The sequence below is a fragment of the Artemia sp. Qi Xiang Cuo genome, chromosome 10 (assembly GCF_049724085.1).
Source record: "Artemia sp. Qi Xiang Cuo chromosome 10, ASM4972408v1, whole genome shotgun sequence".
NCBI lineage: Eukaryota > Metazoa > Arthropoda > Branchiopoda > Anostraca > Artemiidae > Artemia > Artemia sp. Qi Xiang Cuo.
The window spans coordinates 7,682,598-7,699,878 of NC_142803.1; the positions used below are offsets into that span (position 1 = coordinate 7,682,598).

Genomic DNA, 17,281 nt, shown 5'->3' on the forward strand with positions numbered 1-17,281 from the left:
GGCGTCAGTAGTTTTATTAATTTTTCTCAATAGCTATTTGCATTTCTTCTTCATTGAATCATTTTTACAAATATGTCTATCCCTCGATTAACACTGGCTCAATTTTTTTAAAGCAAAATGGCTCATGGATAGGGGAGGCAGGAACTCACAAAAAAATCATACAGAAACGGTTTAGTGCAGTCGTAGAAGCACAGAAACTAGTTTAAATTCAAAATCAAGTTCTCGAAGCTAAGAAAAAACATTCAAAAGGCAAGCCTATATTGGCCTAGGCTAGCTTTAGCTAACTAGGCTAACTATTAGTAATATAATTCTTACCTTATATGTTCATTTTTCAGTAAATTTCCTCCCAACGTTGAGGATTAAATGTTTCTATAAATAGCCCTCTAGTCCTTTGTTATATATTAATAGACAAATTCTGACAAATATAATTAATTTCCCAATTTTACACATTCTAAGGCTAAAAAAAGTTTCAATCCAAAATACTGGATGCCTTTTAAACGGATCAGTTGAAGTGTTTCAATACAGCCGCTTATCCGTTATAACACACAAATTTGCAGCAACAAATGAGTGAAATTAGACGGGTCAAACAAAAACGGTCGCTTTTGCGTGAGCGTTGTAGTCTGAATCAAGGTTATCGGATCTGGGTAGGGAAAAACAATTAACAACAAAACGGTCCAATCCAACCAGATTAATCAGAAAAAACTGACACTTGAAAACTTTGGCTTCCCGACGTGCAATTGCATAAAGTAGAGATATTTTCAAATAGAATATGAATTTTTAGCCCAAAATTACCCAGTTTCCGTAAAGAAGCAGTAGGTTTACAATATGTCCATTTGACATCCTTTCTGACTATACCTAGGAAAACGGTTTATAGATACTATTAGTAATTGTTATTGTGCTATCTTCAAGTACCTTAACCGGACTTAGCCCATTTTGAGAGCTTCTTAAGATGATGGTCCTAAAATTCTTTTTCAAAAGAAGTTGTCAGAATTCAAATTAGTAAAAAGCGATTTAATGAGCTGTATCCCCGAATTTAATAAGCAATGCTTATGCATTGCATCAGTAAGTAACTTGTACCTCCGTTGTATTTACAAGAAATTGTTTTTGACAGTGTTTCCATTACTTTTTTTCTAAAATCGGTTAAAGGTTGCTTAAAATCAAAAGATTTTTGGTAGCCTCTAAAATAAAATTGTTTAAGCTTTTTTCTATAGGTGGTCCGTGGTCCGTTTTGAGGACCAAAAAAACGTTGGTTTCATCAGCTTTAATCCAAAATATTTACCTATTGTCATATTTTTGTCAAAATCACATCCCAGTTGAAATTGGTGCATAGAATTGTTCAAGGAACTTCAACATAAGTTATTAAGTCCTCAAATTTCAGCATAACTACTGCATATATAAATTGTTCATGTATTTGTTTTATTGATTTTTAACTTTTACAGCGAGAAGCAGCATAAACCGAATAAGTACGCTTTAGGTCTATTATTGCTTCAATCCCCTCGTTACCCTTGAATCGCTGAATCATTGCTGAATAAGAGAAAGTGAAACTAAAGAATCATTCAAGTCTAATTTATTCTGCAAAAAGAAAGCATGGCATGCACTTAATCAAAAAAAAAAAAAAAAAAAAAAAAAAAAATATCTAAATTTGTGAATTGAGGTTTATTTCTGACAAGTAGCAAAGTGATATTCAGAAATTTTTTTGGCTGAATGCATTGATATCTAACAGCGAACAAAAATTAGAGTAAATTTACATGCTTTTACTGAATGGTTGCATTAAACTTTAATATATCACTTCTTTCAATACCATCTTTTCTTCTTCACTTTGGTATCCCAAGGAACTTAGTATTATTGATCAGAGACATGCACTCAAAATTGGAAGCCGTGTTATGACGGGAGAGGGCCTTACCGATAGTTTTAATACATCAACTGGTGTGCGGCAGGGCTGCTTTCTTTTACTGGCAATGTTTAAACTGATCCTTTCCACTGACCTGTTACTTCTTGACAATTCTTCTTATGTCCTCGTCAATGGAACAATGATCGACAAACTATCCGATGCAGATGATATAGACCAAGTAGACGACAATCTTGAGAATCTCCTGTCCAAGGTAGACAACATACAGTCAACCGCCAGCCATATTGAAATAGCCATCAATTCCTCAAAGACAAAAGCTAGACTTTGTTCACGAAAGCCGAAAAACCAGGTCTAAGCCTCAAGCTCTTTGGTGACAACATAGAATAAGTCGAAGATTGTACTTACCTTAATAGCTTTGTTATGTCCAATAGCAAACACTCAAAAGATGTCAAAATACGCCAAGTGCTTTCCAACTCTTTTTTTAAGGCCCTGATGCTTACCTGGAGGAACAGGAATTTGTCAATACTATTGACAAGAAGAATTTTAATATACTGATTATTCTCATTGCTGTTCAAGCATGTTACTCATGGACCCTCAAAACAGACAATCAATATCTTAAAATGAGTAAATTAACAAGTTATATCAAGCTGGATGCTCTAAAAGATAAACAATCATATAATTAAAGAAGAAATATTATTTAAGCATTTGCAGGGTATTCACTCAAAAGCAACAAGAGTGGAGTGTGCTGTGGGATGATTTGGGCTGGCAATGGTTTGAAAGAAGATTTTCAAAAAAAACATACCTTATATTCGAATTGCATTCTAAACAATTGCATTTTAAAATATTCAGTCCTCCTTTTGCTTTGAATCATGAATATGGAGATCATGCTGTGGGGCTGCGATCTCAGGGTTGCCACCCTAACCTGGAAGAATTTAATAAACCGGAGAGGAAAAATTTACTAGATCGCATCTGTTCTTACCAAATGCTCAAAAAACACCATCAAGCATCGATTTTTACTATAGGAGGACAATCAATACGATTTTCACAATCTTTTTTCCTTTTTTCTTCTTTTTTTTTCTCTTTTACTCTTTTCTTTCGTTTTTATAGTATGATTGAAAATTCCGGAGACCTACAAGTTAAAAAATCCTTTTTTTGGATATATATATATATATATATATATATATATATATATATATATATATATATATATATATATATATAATGCTACATTTCAACTTACTTTTAATTTCTCTCAGCAGGCTCCTTTTTCCTCAATAAAAATTTTCAAACTGAGGAGATTCACCTAATCACCTTGGGTGGTTTGCTTTTGTTTTGATTCCAATAGATTCCCAATCATCACAAATCCAAGTGTCATTATAGTTTCATTTTCAGTTGATAAGATTTGATACACAGAAAGCTGATTTTGTCGACCTTTAGACGCCGGAAGTGAAGCGTCTGTTTATGAAAATAGGTGACTGTTTGTCTGTCTCCGAGACAGACAAGCAAAATTGTAAATTGTAAAACAGACAAGCAAAAATTGTAAATTGTCATATGTTTATAATAATTTTTTCCCCTGAATTCATAGAAAATCAAAAAAAGTTTTGTTTACTATAAATCATGACTTTTTACTAGTTTTTGCTAGGTTTCGGGAAATTTACTAGGTCCTCTAAATTTACTAGATTTTTATTTTTACTAGATCTAGTAAAATCCTACTGACGGTGGCAAACCTGTGCGATCTCCTATATATACCTTTTGGCTTATTTTATAGTTGGCTATCGAAATGTCAACAAAACTTTTATTTGGCAAACTATTTTGTATTTAAAATTTCAAATCGCAAAATTACGCCCAGTAATTTTTAAGGATCGGTCACAGTCACAGGGGCCTGGTAGACAAGAGGTTACCTTAATCTTTACAATCAGTAAAAAAATCTGATTAATTTTAAGGATGAATAAAAAAAATGGATAGGTCTAAATACATAGCCTATTCTGAATGCTTAGCCTACAATCAATCAAAGATTAGCGTATTACAGGTCTAGGTCTGGTTAGACCACCAAAGTTCCCATTTCTGCCTGCCTAATAAGCACAAAATACCAGATTTAGAATGATTAAGCTGGGGATAATTCATTACAATTAGTACAGAGCAGGCTAAAGTTTACAAACAACACCATTAGGCTATGTAGGCAATTTTACTTTAACATGATTATAGAGTAGTTCTAGAGTAACATATTAATTTCTAGTAGACTAGGGTAAATACACATTTTTTTAGAGTTTAATTAAAATCAGTAGACCAGGAATCCTTTTTTGAACCAAACACTAGGCTATAATTACCTTAAATTACCTTAAATCGCACTAGCCAGCGATAAGGACAAATCCTGTAGACGCCGGTCAATGATGATGGTGGCTCAGCTCATTAGGCGCATCCCAAACTGTGTGCCATGGCTTGCTGCACCAATCTCTGTCAACAGCTGACTTGAAGGCTTCAGTATTAGGGGACATGACTGCATTCTGGCTAAGGGAATTCCATAAGCCAACCACACAGTTGGAGAAAAATTTGTTTCGCAGCCTGGTATTAGCGCGTTTCCGGTAGAGCTTTAAGGGGTGCCCTCTTGTTCTTGACGAACTATCTAACTGGAATAAGTCAGGGATGATATCGTGGTTGCAGATCAATTTGAATGTCATCAATACATCTCCTCGCTTACGTCGGTATGTGAGAGATGGTATTTTGAGCCTCTGAAGTCTGGTAGAATATGGCAAATTTTGAAAACTCCTTATGCATTTCGTTGCTCTCTGCTGCACCAATTCCAGAATCGATTGGTCAAGCTTGTTAACTGGCGTGGCAATGGACATCCCAAATTCTAATTTTGGTCGGATCAGGCCCATTAGGAGCTTAGTAATCACTGCTGGAGATCTACTGCAGAACATTCTCTTTATTATACCGAGAGTTTGGTTGGCTTTGGCTACTGCACACTGCGTGTGTAAGTTGAATTTGAGCTTGTTATCAACCAAGACTCCCAGATCTTTTTGCAGTGACTGGTTGTAAGTGGCTGTTTAAAACCACAATTGGATTCCATAAAATACTGGCTGAGAGGGTTGTTTGCTCCAAAGTGTTTGACCTTGCATTTCTCGATATTAAATTCTAGTCGCCAGGTTTTTGCCCACGTTGAGAGTGCGTCGAGATCTGCTTGGATGTCTTTGGTACTTTGGGGGTCATAAATTGGACCTATTATTTTGGAATCATCAGCATATAAGCATATCTTATTCTTTATGATTGAAGATGCATCATTAATATAGATGTTGAATAGAGTTGGGCCCAAAACCGTGCCTTGGGGTACTCCGCTTTCTACATCTGCTGATTCTGAGAAGAAAATTGATCCACCATCCCCAAATACTCTTACCACCTGCTTCCTGTTGGTAAGAAATTGCATCGTCCAATAGGGTATAGGATTACTTTTCTTTGGCACTCTGGAAAACTAGAGGTGGTTTTTTAGACCATCCAAATATTAGGCTAGCCTACTACAGCATGATGAGTGGTTAGTAACAGAAGCCCCACCTTCTGGGTAAAATTTTCACCAATAACTTGTCAGCGTAAATTAAAAATATGGTCTCTGTTTTGACAAGCAGTGAAAAATATAAATTATATGTAATATTTGTGATTTATAGAATAAATATCAAGCTATTATAGTTAGGCTACATTTTTGGAATGAGAAGAAAATCAGCTTTCTGTTAATATGTGAAAAAAAAAATATGTAAAACACTGAAAGGATATTTACATCAAAATAGGATAATTGGTATTTCCAAAAAGAGGTCCTTGTAGGTAAGTCAATAATTTCAAGTGTTTGATTTAAAATAACTTTAATAATAACCATATTGATGCTCAGCTTAGATTTATAGCTATTCATTGATATATACCATTCTTCTCAATTTGTCTTTAATAATTCAGCACTTTGAAACTAATAACATCCTCACTTCCAATCAACATGGCTTCAGATCTTTAAGACCTGTTGACACTAATCTTATACACACATACAAGTATGTTACACCATTATTGGATAATGATGTACCTGTTGTTATGGTGCTCCTGGACCTCTCAAAAGCATTTGACAGGATTTGCTATGAATTCTTCATTATCAAACTAAAAGCAGCAGCTGTTGATGATGTTATTGTCCAGTGGATGTAGAGTTTCCTTTCAGAAAGAACACAAGTTATAAGAGTTCACGACTCTCAAGGTGTCCCTCATTGGTCCTTGTCTACAACTGTTTTAAGCAGTGTTCCCCAGGGGACCATTCTTGGGCCAAGTCTCTTCAACTTATATATAAATGATGCACCCAATCTCCTCTCAAACCTCCTCACTCTTTATGCTGATGGTTCAAAACTTGTTGGTAAAGCAGCCACAACCTCTGACTGGCAATCTATTCAAAAGGACTTTAATATTCTTGGGACTTGGGCTGATACATGGCTCCTCTTGTTCAGTATTGACAAATGCCATGTAATCCACTTTGGTAATGCAAACATCAGCAATACCATCTCCAAGGTCACTCCCTTTTTGCAGTCTCTGAAGAAAGAGATCTTGGAGTCATTGTTGATTGTTAACTAAAGTTCAGCACCCATGCAAAATCTGTATCATTGTCTGCTCGCCAATCTCTCAGAATGATCAAAAGAACTATCTCTAGCAGACCCCCAAGCCTGTTTATGAAGCTCTACAAGGCACTATTTCATCTGCACCTAGAGGTTGGAATGTCCCTGGTATCACCCTTTTTCAAGAAGGACAAAGAAATTCTAGAAAGAGTTCAACGAAGAGCAACCAAAATGGTCAAAGTCCTCAAACAAATGCCATACAAAGAGCATTAATGTCACTTAAAGCTTCCTACTTTTGCATACAGGAGGAAATGTGGTGACAAGATAATGACCCACAAAATTTTTCCCAAAAATGTTCTCCCTTGTCTCCTTACCCCTCCCCCAGAACATTCCAAAAAGATCTTCAAGCAATGCTCCTTAGTCCAAGAAAGAAGCCATTTTTTCAGCCAACAAGTAACAAACTTGTGGAATCTACTCTCTGAAAATACAGTGGGTGCTGTTTCAACAGGTGCATTCAAGAAAAATCTAGACAAAGAATGGCTACAGCAAGAGTTCCTTTACAACTGGGAAGCTGCTGAGTCCTCAACCAAAATTTAGCAAACAACCCATTGAAGTCATACCAGAGCATTACAAGTATGAAAATCCTTAATTTTGCTCCAAGCCACAATTTAAGGTAATAACAAGGTGTGAGGGTCTTATTTTTACATAATTTTGCTCAATTTGATACTGGTTATTTACTCTAGCCTCCTCACAAAAGTGTAATAGTCTGGGCCAAACATTGTAAAGTTACACAAGATTAATAGGCTAGCTCTACCATTTTATTGTAGTCATCACTCTTGTTGAATATAGGCCTATTTAAAATTGCATAAGCTATCAGTATACAATTAGTCAAGAAACATGTTAAGAAAACACTTCTCACTTCATCATTTGCTGAAAAATTGTATTTAATCATTCCTAAAGATGGTTTGCTTAACTTTACCCCCAACCCCCTTACTGTGCAAATACAAGGGCTATTCAGAAACTAGGGAACGTTTCTGTCTGATGCTGCTAGACATGCAGCAATCACATATGTTTTGGTATGTGCATGCTTGTAACTTCAGTTGGCATCCAGCCATCAGAACAAGAATATCTCTATGCTGCTTGTTTCCCCAATATTCCAATTTAAAATGTGTGCTGCAATTTCAAATCCTGCCAGCTGTGAAGTGTGGTCTGTAATTTGGTTTTTGTTAGCAAAAAACAAAAAAAAAACAATAGAAATTCATCAGCAACTGTGCAAAGTGTATGGCAACAACATAATGAAGGAAAGTTCTGTGTGAAAATGGTGCATCCAGTTTAAAAATGGTCAAACCAATGTGCATGATGAAGAGAGGAGTGGATATCAAGCATTGTGACAGATGATCTTCTTGCCAAAGTTGATGAGAAGATTTGTGAAAACCATTGCTTCACATTAATGGAGCTTTTGCTTTGCTTCCCACAAGTTTCATGGACTTTGTGGTTTGAAATTGTGACTCACAAGATTGGCTACCATAAGTTTTATGCAAGATGGGTGCTAAAAATGCTTACAGACCTCCATAAAGGTCATCAATGGGAGCAGCCTTAACATTTCTTGATGTCTACCACACACATGGTGATTCTTTACTGGATTGAATTGTAACAGGTAACAAGAAATGGGTGAAACACGTCAATTGCAAGATAAAATTGCAGTCCATGGAGCGGGGGCACACAAGTGCCCCCTATAAACCAAAATTTTTTTTGCAAATCTTGTCAGTGAGGAAGATTACGGCTACTGTTTTTTTGGGATCGGCAAGGTGTGCTGCTTATTGACTTTCTTAAGCGTGGTGCAACAATCAACTCTGATCAGTACTGCCAAACATTGTGCAAGCTTAGAATAGCAATGCAAAACAAGTGCCAAGGAAAGTTATCATCAAAAATTTTGTTTTTTCATGACATTGCCCAACCTCACACAACAAATCAAACTGCATAACTTCTTGACTCATTCAAATGGGAGATTTTCCCACATCCACCCTACAGTCCCAACCTAGCACCAAGTGATTTTCAATTTTTCCAGAATATGAAGAACTGGCTAGCAGCACAGCATTTTGATGATGATGAGAAGCTCCAGGTGTGTGTCACTGAGTGGCTGAGATTGCAGCTGGCGGATTTCTATGACAAAGGAATTTCGAAGCTTGTCCACTGGTACAATAAGTGCCTTAATTTGTTTGGTGACTATGTAGAAAAGTAGCATTTTAGTCACTCTTTCAGATGTATATAATAATATATTTTTCCTGTACCTAGTTTTGTTTTATTACAAAATGTTCCCTAGTTTCTGAATAGCCCTCGTCTATAAGTCAAATTATATATTTCCTAAACGTTTTGCCATGTGTCACTATTCTGTTTCAACTTAACACCCATAAATCAAAGCAATGTTGATGAACAAGAAGTAGAAAAAATGGGTGAAGTTGTTGCTGACAACATAATTTAGCTAGGATGAAAGTGAACATCACTTAAGGCTTTTTTTTATGCTCTTTCTAAGTGCAAAAATTGATTCTGGGGGAAATCACATTTTGAGCCCTTAATAGGCCCCCAAAAGGTAAAACAATCAAGAGTAACAAAAGGTCTAAAACATGTCAAATACTATTCTAGGAAGAAAAAATTGGGTACTGTTCCATTATCTGTAAAACATGTAAGAAGTGAAGTTTGGTTAATGCTAATGAAATAAGACAAAATGGATAGAAACATAATTGTTTAGAAACAAACATCAGCTATATATCTGCATTTTAGGGGGGTGGAGGCTGGGGTAAAGCATAGCATATATTAAATACATAACCTAACCTAGGTACCTTCCCCCTCCTCCCTTAACCCCCCAAAAACTAAAGTTTAAATATAGTTCCCAGAGTGAGAAAACCCCTTGTTATACAGCATCACATAGGCAATTACTGGGTAATGGCTATCTGAGCTTCGCTTTTCTTGATGTGTTTTTTACAGATAATAGAACAGTACCAAAAATTGATATTTGTAGCTGATTCAGGAATGGTAATTGTTATTTTCTTTAGTGTTAATAGTAAGAAATGTTATTTTGAAGATATATTTGCATGAACTGTTAAAAAGAGCCCAAAAGCCCTTGAAAAATGACATCACAGCAAAAATGGCATAATTTTTGAGGGATCTGTGACTCTTTTTAAAAATTTCTGCAAATTCGTTTTCATTATAAACATTTATGTTTATTTACCAAAAAAAGAGACTGAAAGCCTGTATCCTCCTTTATGAAGATGGTAACCAGTTCCAATCTGCAGATGGGAAGAAAACTTTGAGAGCAAATTAAACTCAACAATCCTCCCAGACCCATTGGTGCTTAACAGCCTCCCTGTAATTACTGCAGACCCAAACCCACCCCCACTTTGTTCTGAGATATCAAGGGTTTAAGGACAAACAAAGCTGTAGGCCCAGATGAAATCCAACCAGAGTTACTAAAAGTAAATTGCAACCCCTTGTTGAACTATACCTAAAAATTGAAAAATTGCTACTGCTGCTTGGGAAGAAGGTCACATCCCCTCCTCATGATGTGAAGCCACAATAATTCCACTCCATAAGAAAGGCTTGAAAGCCAGGGGCGGATACAGGATTTTTTTTAGGGGGGGGGGGCGCAAAATAGGTTAATCCGATAAACTTGCATTAGGAGCAAGTTTATTTAACGCAAACTTGCGTTAATTAAGTAAATTATGCAGGTATTACTTACCTGGACATGACCTCTAATATTAGGCTGTTTGAAAGCCTCAAGATCAAATACACCATACTTGACAAAATAAAATTGCAACAACTTAGGTGGCCAGGCCACATCCAACATATGGAAAATTCCTGTCTTCCATGGTTGCGTGCATGGTTCTTGCTTCAGAGGTCAGCCCCCAAAGAGATGGTAAGACAACTTCTCTACACTCAACCTGCCACAATTTCTATGCCTGACTGAAGATAGATGGTTATATCTTTTTTTTTCATGTTTTCTCTGGTACTGCTTCTTTTCATACTAAGCTTTTTGAGGATCTGGTATTGTTTGAAGATTGAAGGTTTCATTTTTGGCTGCTGCCTATTCTATCTTTTTGGCCAAGCTTGACCACTAGGCATGTTTGTCCCTCCTAGTCAGTTTCTTCTTTATGCAGTTCTCTGACTGGTGCCCTGTTGGGGATTTTTCTTTTGTCCTTGAAAGCAGTGAGTGTTTCTGTGGTTGGGAAATAGAATAGATCCTTTATGCCTGCACTGTCCTCTTTACCAGAACTTGCAGATTCTCAATTGTAGGTCAAACTCTGCTTGTACTTCTGGAACTTTGAGTTTTTCCGTGTCAAATCTGGGGGGTGGTCTGGATATACACTGGGAGGCTAGCACTGATATACACTCATAGCACAGACTTTATTAACAGGTACACAATGTATACAGTCAAACTAGTGCTATAACACTCACAGGCAAATCCATAAAATAAACTGCATCAAACATCAAACACTTTCTTATGTGTTATCATGTAAATGGCAAGTAAGGGACAAATGATGTATAATATTTATTGGTATTAATAGCTGGTTAAATTATTAATTGTGGATAATTTTTTTTAGTTTGTTGGAATCTAGTGTTTGGCCCTTTAGTTTTGGGGTTCTTAAGGTTAGGTAAAAAAAAAAAATGATGATCTGGAGATTTCAAACAATTTAGTCAAAATTGATATGTCAACTCATGTCTACAACTATCAAGGGAATTCAGTCTGAGTTGTTTCAACTTTTTGACATATATCAACAGTTTTCAGGAGTGTTATGAGAGCCTCTTAAAAATTTCAAAGCTGCAAGTGTGATGAAAAAGAAAAAGTATTCAAATACAAATGTAGCTCCAGGTCCTCTTATGAATTATCAATTGTCTGATTTTCTGTCATTAAAAGGATTAATTGCAGCTTATTGCATGCAGTGCAGCTTAATGTATTGCAACTTATTATATGCAGCTTATTGATTTTCTGTCAGTAGAAGGATTAATTACAGCTTATTGTATATAATGCAGCTTAATGTATTGCAGCTTATTGATTTTCTGTCATTAAAAGGCTTAATTGCAGCTTATTGGGCTCCAAAGGATGCAAACTTTTTAGATTTTGTTGGTTAGCATTAGGCTATTTCTGTGCTTATTTTCTCATCAGTAGTTGATTCATAATGCCAAATAAAATCTCAGTTGAAAACCTCATCCTGAACCAAATCTGTTCAGATTAGAAAAAGAGTAAGACACCTTTTTAGACAGATAGTCAATGTTTGAATTCCATCTTAAATCTTGTTCCAAAAGTAATCCAAGTATATAGCTGTTAGTAAGGAATTTTGGGAAGTGTGACTGGCAATCCTTAGGAAGGAAAAGTTGTAGAAGAGCTCTTAGTCTCACCAACTGCCAGTTTCATCTATCTTACTTAAACTTGTAATTATGTGAACCATTCTCCTCAAATTAGTCTGTTTTGTAGTTGGTGAGCTCAGTCTTAGTACTCTTTTGTCTAAGTGATCAGTAAACTTAAAACATTCATGAATAGCAATAAGACCATTAAGAATTGAAATTGGACCTAATTTAGTCCCTTGGAGCAGACTGTAAAAAGAATCTGAGAGCTCATAATCAGGGAGATAGATACACTGAGATCTATTAACAAGAAAACTAGTAGTATAAATATAATACATATAAATATAATACATATAAATATAATACATAAGGTTGCCCATAACCTTAGCTTCTTCAGTTGGGATGGGAGGATGCCATAAAGAAAGATTTAAGGGAAAAGGGAACTTCCTGGGAAGCAGGGCTATAGTTTGCTATGGGGCAGGGCGGGGGTCAAATGCCCTCTCCAGACCCAAGTTTGGCCCCCCCCCTGGTTGAAATCTAGTTTCTTCTAAAGTTTGGTCAAAACTAGATAAGCCTGCATAATTCAAGCATCCAGAGAAACAGGTCAGTTTTCTTAAGTATATCTTTGCCTATAGGGTAGGCCTACTATGTGGCGCATTTTTCATTTTCACTATCATTTTTGCTTGATTTTGGGAAAATTGGCTCCAACTTTGCCCCTCCCCTCTAGGATTAGGGCGAAATTATGCCACTGCTGGGAGGATGTAAAGAGAGATGCTTTGAATAGATTGAGATGGAGGAAGAGCTTGTATAGCTGTGTTGGCCTCAGGCAGCTTGGTGGTGCAATGAGTTGTTGGTTGTAGTAGTAGTATTATTATCAAAACCGTAATTTTAGATTTTTATCAAATGACTTTGGATTTTTGTTTTGATGACTGTGCAAGGTAATGTCTAAACAAGCCCACTTTTTGAACCCTCAAAATCCTAATTTCCAAAAATTTCTGAATTTCCATAAAACATATTGATATTTTAAGGAGGATTATTATCATAACTGTAATTTAGATTTTTATCATATAAGATTGCATTTTTATCAAATGGCCATGCAAGGAGGAGTCTAAGCAAACCCACTTTTTTCACCCTAAAATTCCCAATTTTGAAAAAAATTAATTTTCAAAAAAAAGATATTGACTTTTTGTGAAGGATTTTTATCCCAATTATAATTTAGATTTTTATAACTTAGATCAAATGACATTGAATTGTTATCTATTGACTACGCCAGTCAGAACCATGATTTAAGAAAATCCAAAATTGAACTTTGAAAAATGACAAAAAACTTATTTTACTTTATTTTGCTGGTGTAACTTATTGGTAATTTGGTGCACAATGCTATTTTCCTTCCTTGATTGAAGGATGTATAAAAGACCCTTTTAGTCTCTTGTACTTACATATATCAGCAGAATACACAGAAGGAAATATGGAGCCAAACAATTTCAAAATGTTCAATTTTCAAATTTCACATTTCAAAATGTTTTTTTTTTCTCAGATGAGTTTTTAAGTCATTTTTTCTGCAATTTACAATTTCAAATAACTTGCTTTTTCACTAGTTATTCATGACTAGCTGGTATACTTCTCACTAGCCTGTCTTATAAGCCAGGCTAGCCTGGCTTATAACACAATAGCCTGTCTTATAAGCCAGGCTATTGTTTTCATTTTTTTTCACTACCAGGACTGTTTATAGAAAACAATCTATAATAGAAAACTACCGGGACACATATAGAAAACAGTAGTCTGTCTTATAAGCCAGGCTATTGTTTTCATTCTTTTTTCACTACCGGGACTGTTTTGCTGCTTGTCACTTTGGATAGATTGAGATGGAGAAAACCAATTTTCCAAAAAAAAAGTTATTGACTTTATGGAGGATTTTTACCATAACAGTAATTTGAATTTATCCCAGTATTTTATCTCACCCTCCATCCTAATCCCTTCAAAGCCTCCTTCTTTGCACCCTCCCAAGAAATTTCAATTTTCTTTAAATCTTTTATTATGACTCCTCACCACCTTTGCAGGTGATTTTTCTTTCAGACCAAAATTTGATCTTGATTTTTTTTTAGGCTTTAAAATGGACCTAGCTGCTACAATGAAATCAGTTGAGAATGATTTAGCTTCTTTATCAGTTCTTGAGGTGGAAATTTCCAAAGCTTATTCAAAATTCCAAGAAAACAAAGAAAATACTCCAAGCAAAAGACACATTTCTGGAACACTCAAAATCCAAAATAAATCCTCACTTCAAAATAGAAAACCTCTTGCTTCATTACAGCCAACAAATAGTGGCTCTGAAAATATTTTATCTGGCTCTCTAAAATGGCGTCGACCATCTGAAATCAGAAGTGAAAGCCAACTGTTTAATTCAGTTTATAAGTCTCGAGCCTCTGTCATGCAAACTTTTCCAAAAGAGCCTGTATTGAAAAAAGATAATTTCATAGATGGCAGTGAAGTATCTGTGAAGGTAAATGATAGACCCACGGTGGAAAAAATCACAGAAATGACTCAATTGCACATGGATGAAAGAGAAAGAAAATATCATCAACATCGTTATTATCAAGTTGCAGATGACAACTATGTTTTGCCTTCAGATATTTGTGGTAGTATGAATGTTTTCCTAATTTTATTTTGACAAATGCTTATTTATTTTTTGCCTGGTGGTTATAGGGTGGCTCTGCCCCTGACTTACCAGCCACCTTAACCAACTATAATCTCGGATAAGTTTTGTAACAGGGTGCAGCTTTTAACCCGAGCTAAGCAACAATTTATTTAAAACTTTATTTATGAAATTAATCCATTTTTTTGTGGTCTATTGGACTATGATATTTAAGTAAACGGTTATTTAAACCACCAAATTTGCATACAGGCAGATCTGGTGACTCTGGCAAATATGGCTACAAATCAGCAATTGAAATAAACATTTAAGTTGCTAAATCTAACATTCTATTTTATTTTGACAAATGGTTATGCATGTTTTATTTGGTGGCTTCAGGGTTGTATAGCTGATCATTGACCTGCCACTTGGCATCTTAACCAACTATGCCCTCGGGTAAACTGTCGGGGGATGGGGAAGAATCTTTGCCTTCTGAGGACAGTCCTAAATATCCAATGGAAAGCAAAGCCGAGTTACAAGATAAGCTGATGAATATTATTGTGAATATTGACTGCAAAGCAAGTTATTTAAAAATACACCACACTTCCTAAATACAAACAGCAAATAAAAGGTGTTTTTTTCTTAAGAAAGTGATATATTAACCCTAGATGAAAATTTCGACCTATATCCAAGGGTCGTCCTCAGCTAAACAAATAAAAATATAAAAAAAACCTCACATTGAAATACGACCACTAAACCTAAAATCCTTTTAAAACAGTCCCAGCATCCTTACTTCAGGGAGTCCTGGTTCGATTTCACTGTTAAAGCAATATCAAACAGCCCTGTGTCAAAAATTTACATTTTTTTTACATTAGTCCTTCTAGTTTGGATCTCTAAAATTACCTGAAAATTAGTTTGGATCTCTAAATTGGATCTCTAATGATTGAAGCGCTACGAATTTACAAGAAATAAAAGCTCTGAATGGGTTTAACCTGGGTGCTCAGCAACTGACTTTACTTTAGAGCAAAGTATAATCACCTACGGAACAAGTACTGACAAAACCTATCCTCTCCAAACACAAAAAAATAACCCTTTGTATACCTATGCGAACCTGGCAACTAAATTGTGTACTTATGCACTTTATCCCGGTCACACGTCGCCTGAATCCCGCTCTAGCATAATTATTGGCCGGACCAAAGTACTTTGGCTCGGAGCGATTAAGTAGTACAACATTTTGCGTCCAGAGGCGCTGAGGTACGCGGGGTCACTTTTGGAGAGTTTTGTCAGTACTTGTTCTGTAGGTGATTATACTTTGCTTTAGAGTTTATTAATGTTTATTCCTTGAAATTTCGTTTTCCAATAAGTTTTTTTATATTGCCAGTAACCAAATAGAAAATTTTATGAGAATGTGATAATAGCCAAAAAGAACAAATTTGTGGTTGGGTGAACTCTGAGTCATTGTTGTTCAGAAACAAATGTATCACTTTCGGCATAAAAAATATGTTTTTTTGGGGGAAATAGATCATTTTGAAAGTTATGGTTCAGCTCACGTTTAAAAAAAAGTTAATCATAGGCAGCACGCTAGCGCTGCCTAAGTAAAGAACAATGTGGCCACAATGTGTTTTTTTTCTTCTTTGACAGGCACTTCGTGTCGAAGGAGTTGTTGTAGAAACTTCGAAAACGGCTCATTTGATAGGAAATTGGAATGGCTAGTGCCCTTTTTAATAGTCGAAAGTGATTGGAGGGCAACTAGGCCCCCCCACGCCAATCACTCCCCCAAATACATCCAATCCAAATTGTTAGCTAGCCATTTTGTTCAGCGTTGTTGATTTCCAGATAGAAAATATGTTTTGAGGAGGAAACTCCCCCTAAACCCTCGGGGCAAGGGTGTCAAGTTATGCCCTGAGGGTATATAAGGTTTTTATTGAAGGCGTTGTCGTAGAAACTTCAAAAAAGGCTCATTCGATTGAAATTCAAAGGGATAGTGCCCTTTTTAATAGTCGAAAGTGATTGGAGGGCAACTAGCCCCCCCCCCCGCACGCCCATCATTCCTCCACACACATCCAATCAAAAATTTTGAGATAGCCATTTTGTTTAGCGTAGTTGATTTCCAGATAAAATATATATTTTTGAGGAGGAGACTCCCCCACAGCCCTCAGGGCAAGAGTTTTAAGTTATGCCCTGGGGGAATATAAGGTTTGTATAGAAGGCGTTGTCGTAGAAACCTCAAAACAGGCTTATTCGATTTGAAATTCAAAGGGCTAGTGCCCTTTTTAATAGTCAAAAGTGATTGAAGGGCAACTACCCCCCCCCCTCCCCCCACGCCCATCCTTCCCCCAAACACATCCAATCAAAATTTTGAGATAGCCATTTTGTTCAGCGTAGTTGATTTCCAGATAGAAAATATGTTTTTAAGGAGGACACTCCCTCACAACCCTCTGGGCAAGGGTTTTAAGTTATGCCCTGGGGGCATATAAGGTGTTTATAGAAAGCGTTGTCGTTTCCAAAAGGGCTCATTCGATTGGAAATCGAAAGGCGTAGTGCCCTTTTTAATAGTCGAAAGTGATTAGAAGGCTTGATATTTTATAGTAAAGATCGAAGTGGGTATAATGTATTATTTTTGTTGTTGTTGTTGTTTAGACCAGGGCACTTCGTATCAAAAGAGTTGTCGTAGGAACTTCGAAAAGGGCTCATTCGATAGAAAATAGAAAGGGCTGATGCCCTTTTTAATAGTCGAAAGTGATTTGAGGGCAACTAATCCCCCTTCCACTCCCACCCTCCCATACCAACCCTCCCACGCCAACCCTCCCATTTCTGCCCTTAAAATTTAAACCAAATCGAAATAGTGTAAGAGTATCCAAGCTATCAAAGAAAGTAAATTTTTGGCGA

The 17,281-nt window shown here is 36.1% G+C and overlaps 1 protein-coding gene across 5 annotated transcripts in view; it reads left to right on the plus strand.

Moving 5' to 3' along the window:
• Positions 1 to 918: 918 nt before the first annotated feature.
• The window catches only part of LOC148947431 (uncharacterized), a 74,018-nt gene continuing 57,655 nt past the window's right edge, over positions 919 to 17,281 (plus strand). The window contains exons 1-2 of one of the 5 annotated variants that reach the window (XM_089095260.1): positions 919 to 1,062; positions 13,869 to 14,402. In XM_089095260.1, the coding sequence (XP_088951386.1) occupies positions 1,044 to 1,062; positions 13,869 to 14,402 (553 nt within the window). In that variant the 5' untranslated portion in view covers positions 919 to 1,043. Of the gene's footprint in view, positions 1,063 to 3,699; positions 3,768 to 13,868; positions 14,403 to 17,281 lie in introns of those variants that run through there. The other 4 variants (XM_089095261.1, XM_089095262.1, XM_089095263.1 and 1 more) reach the window with 4 other exon arrangements.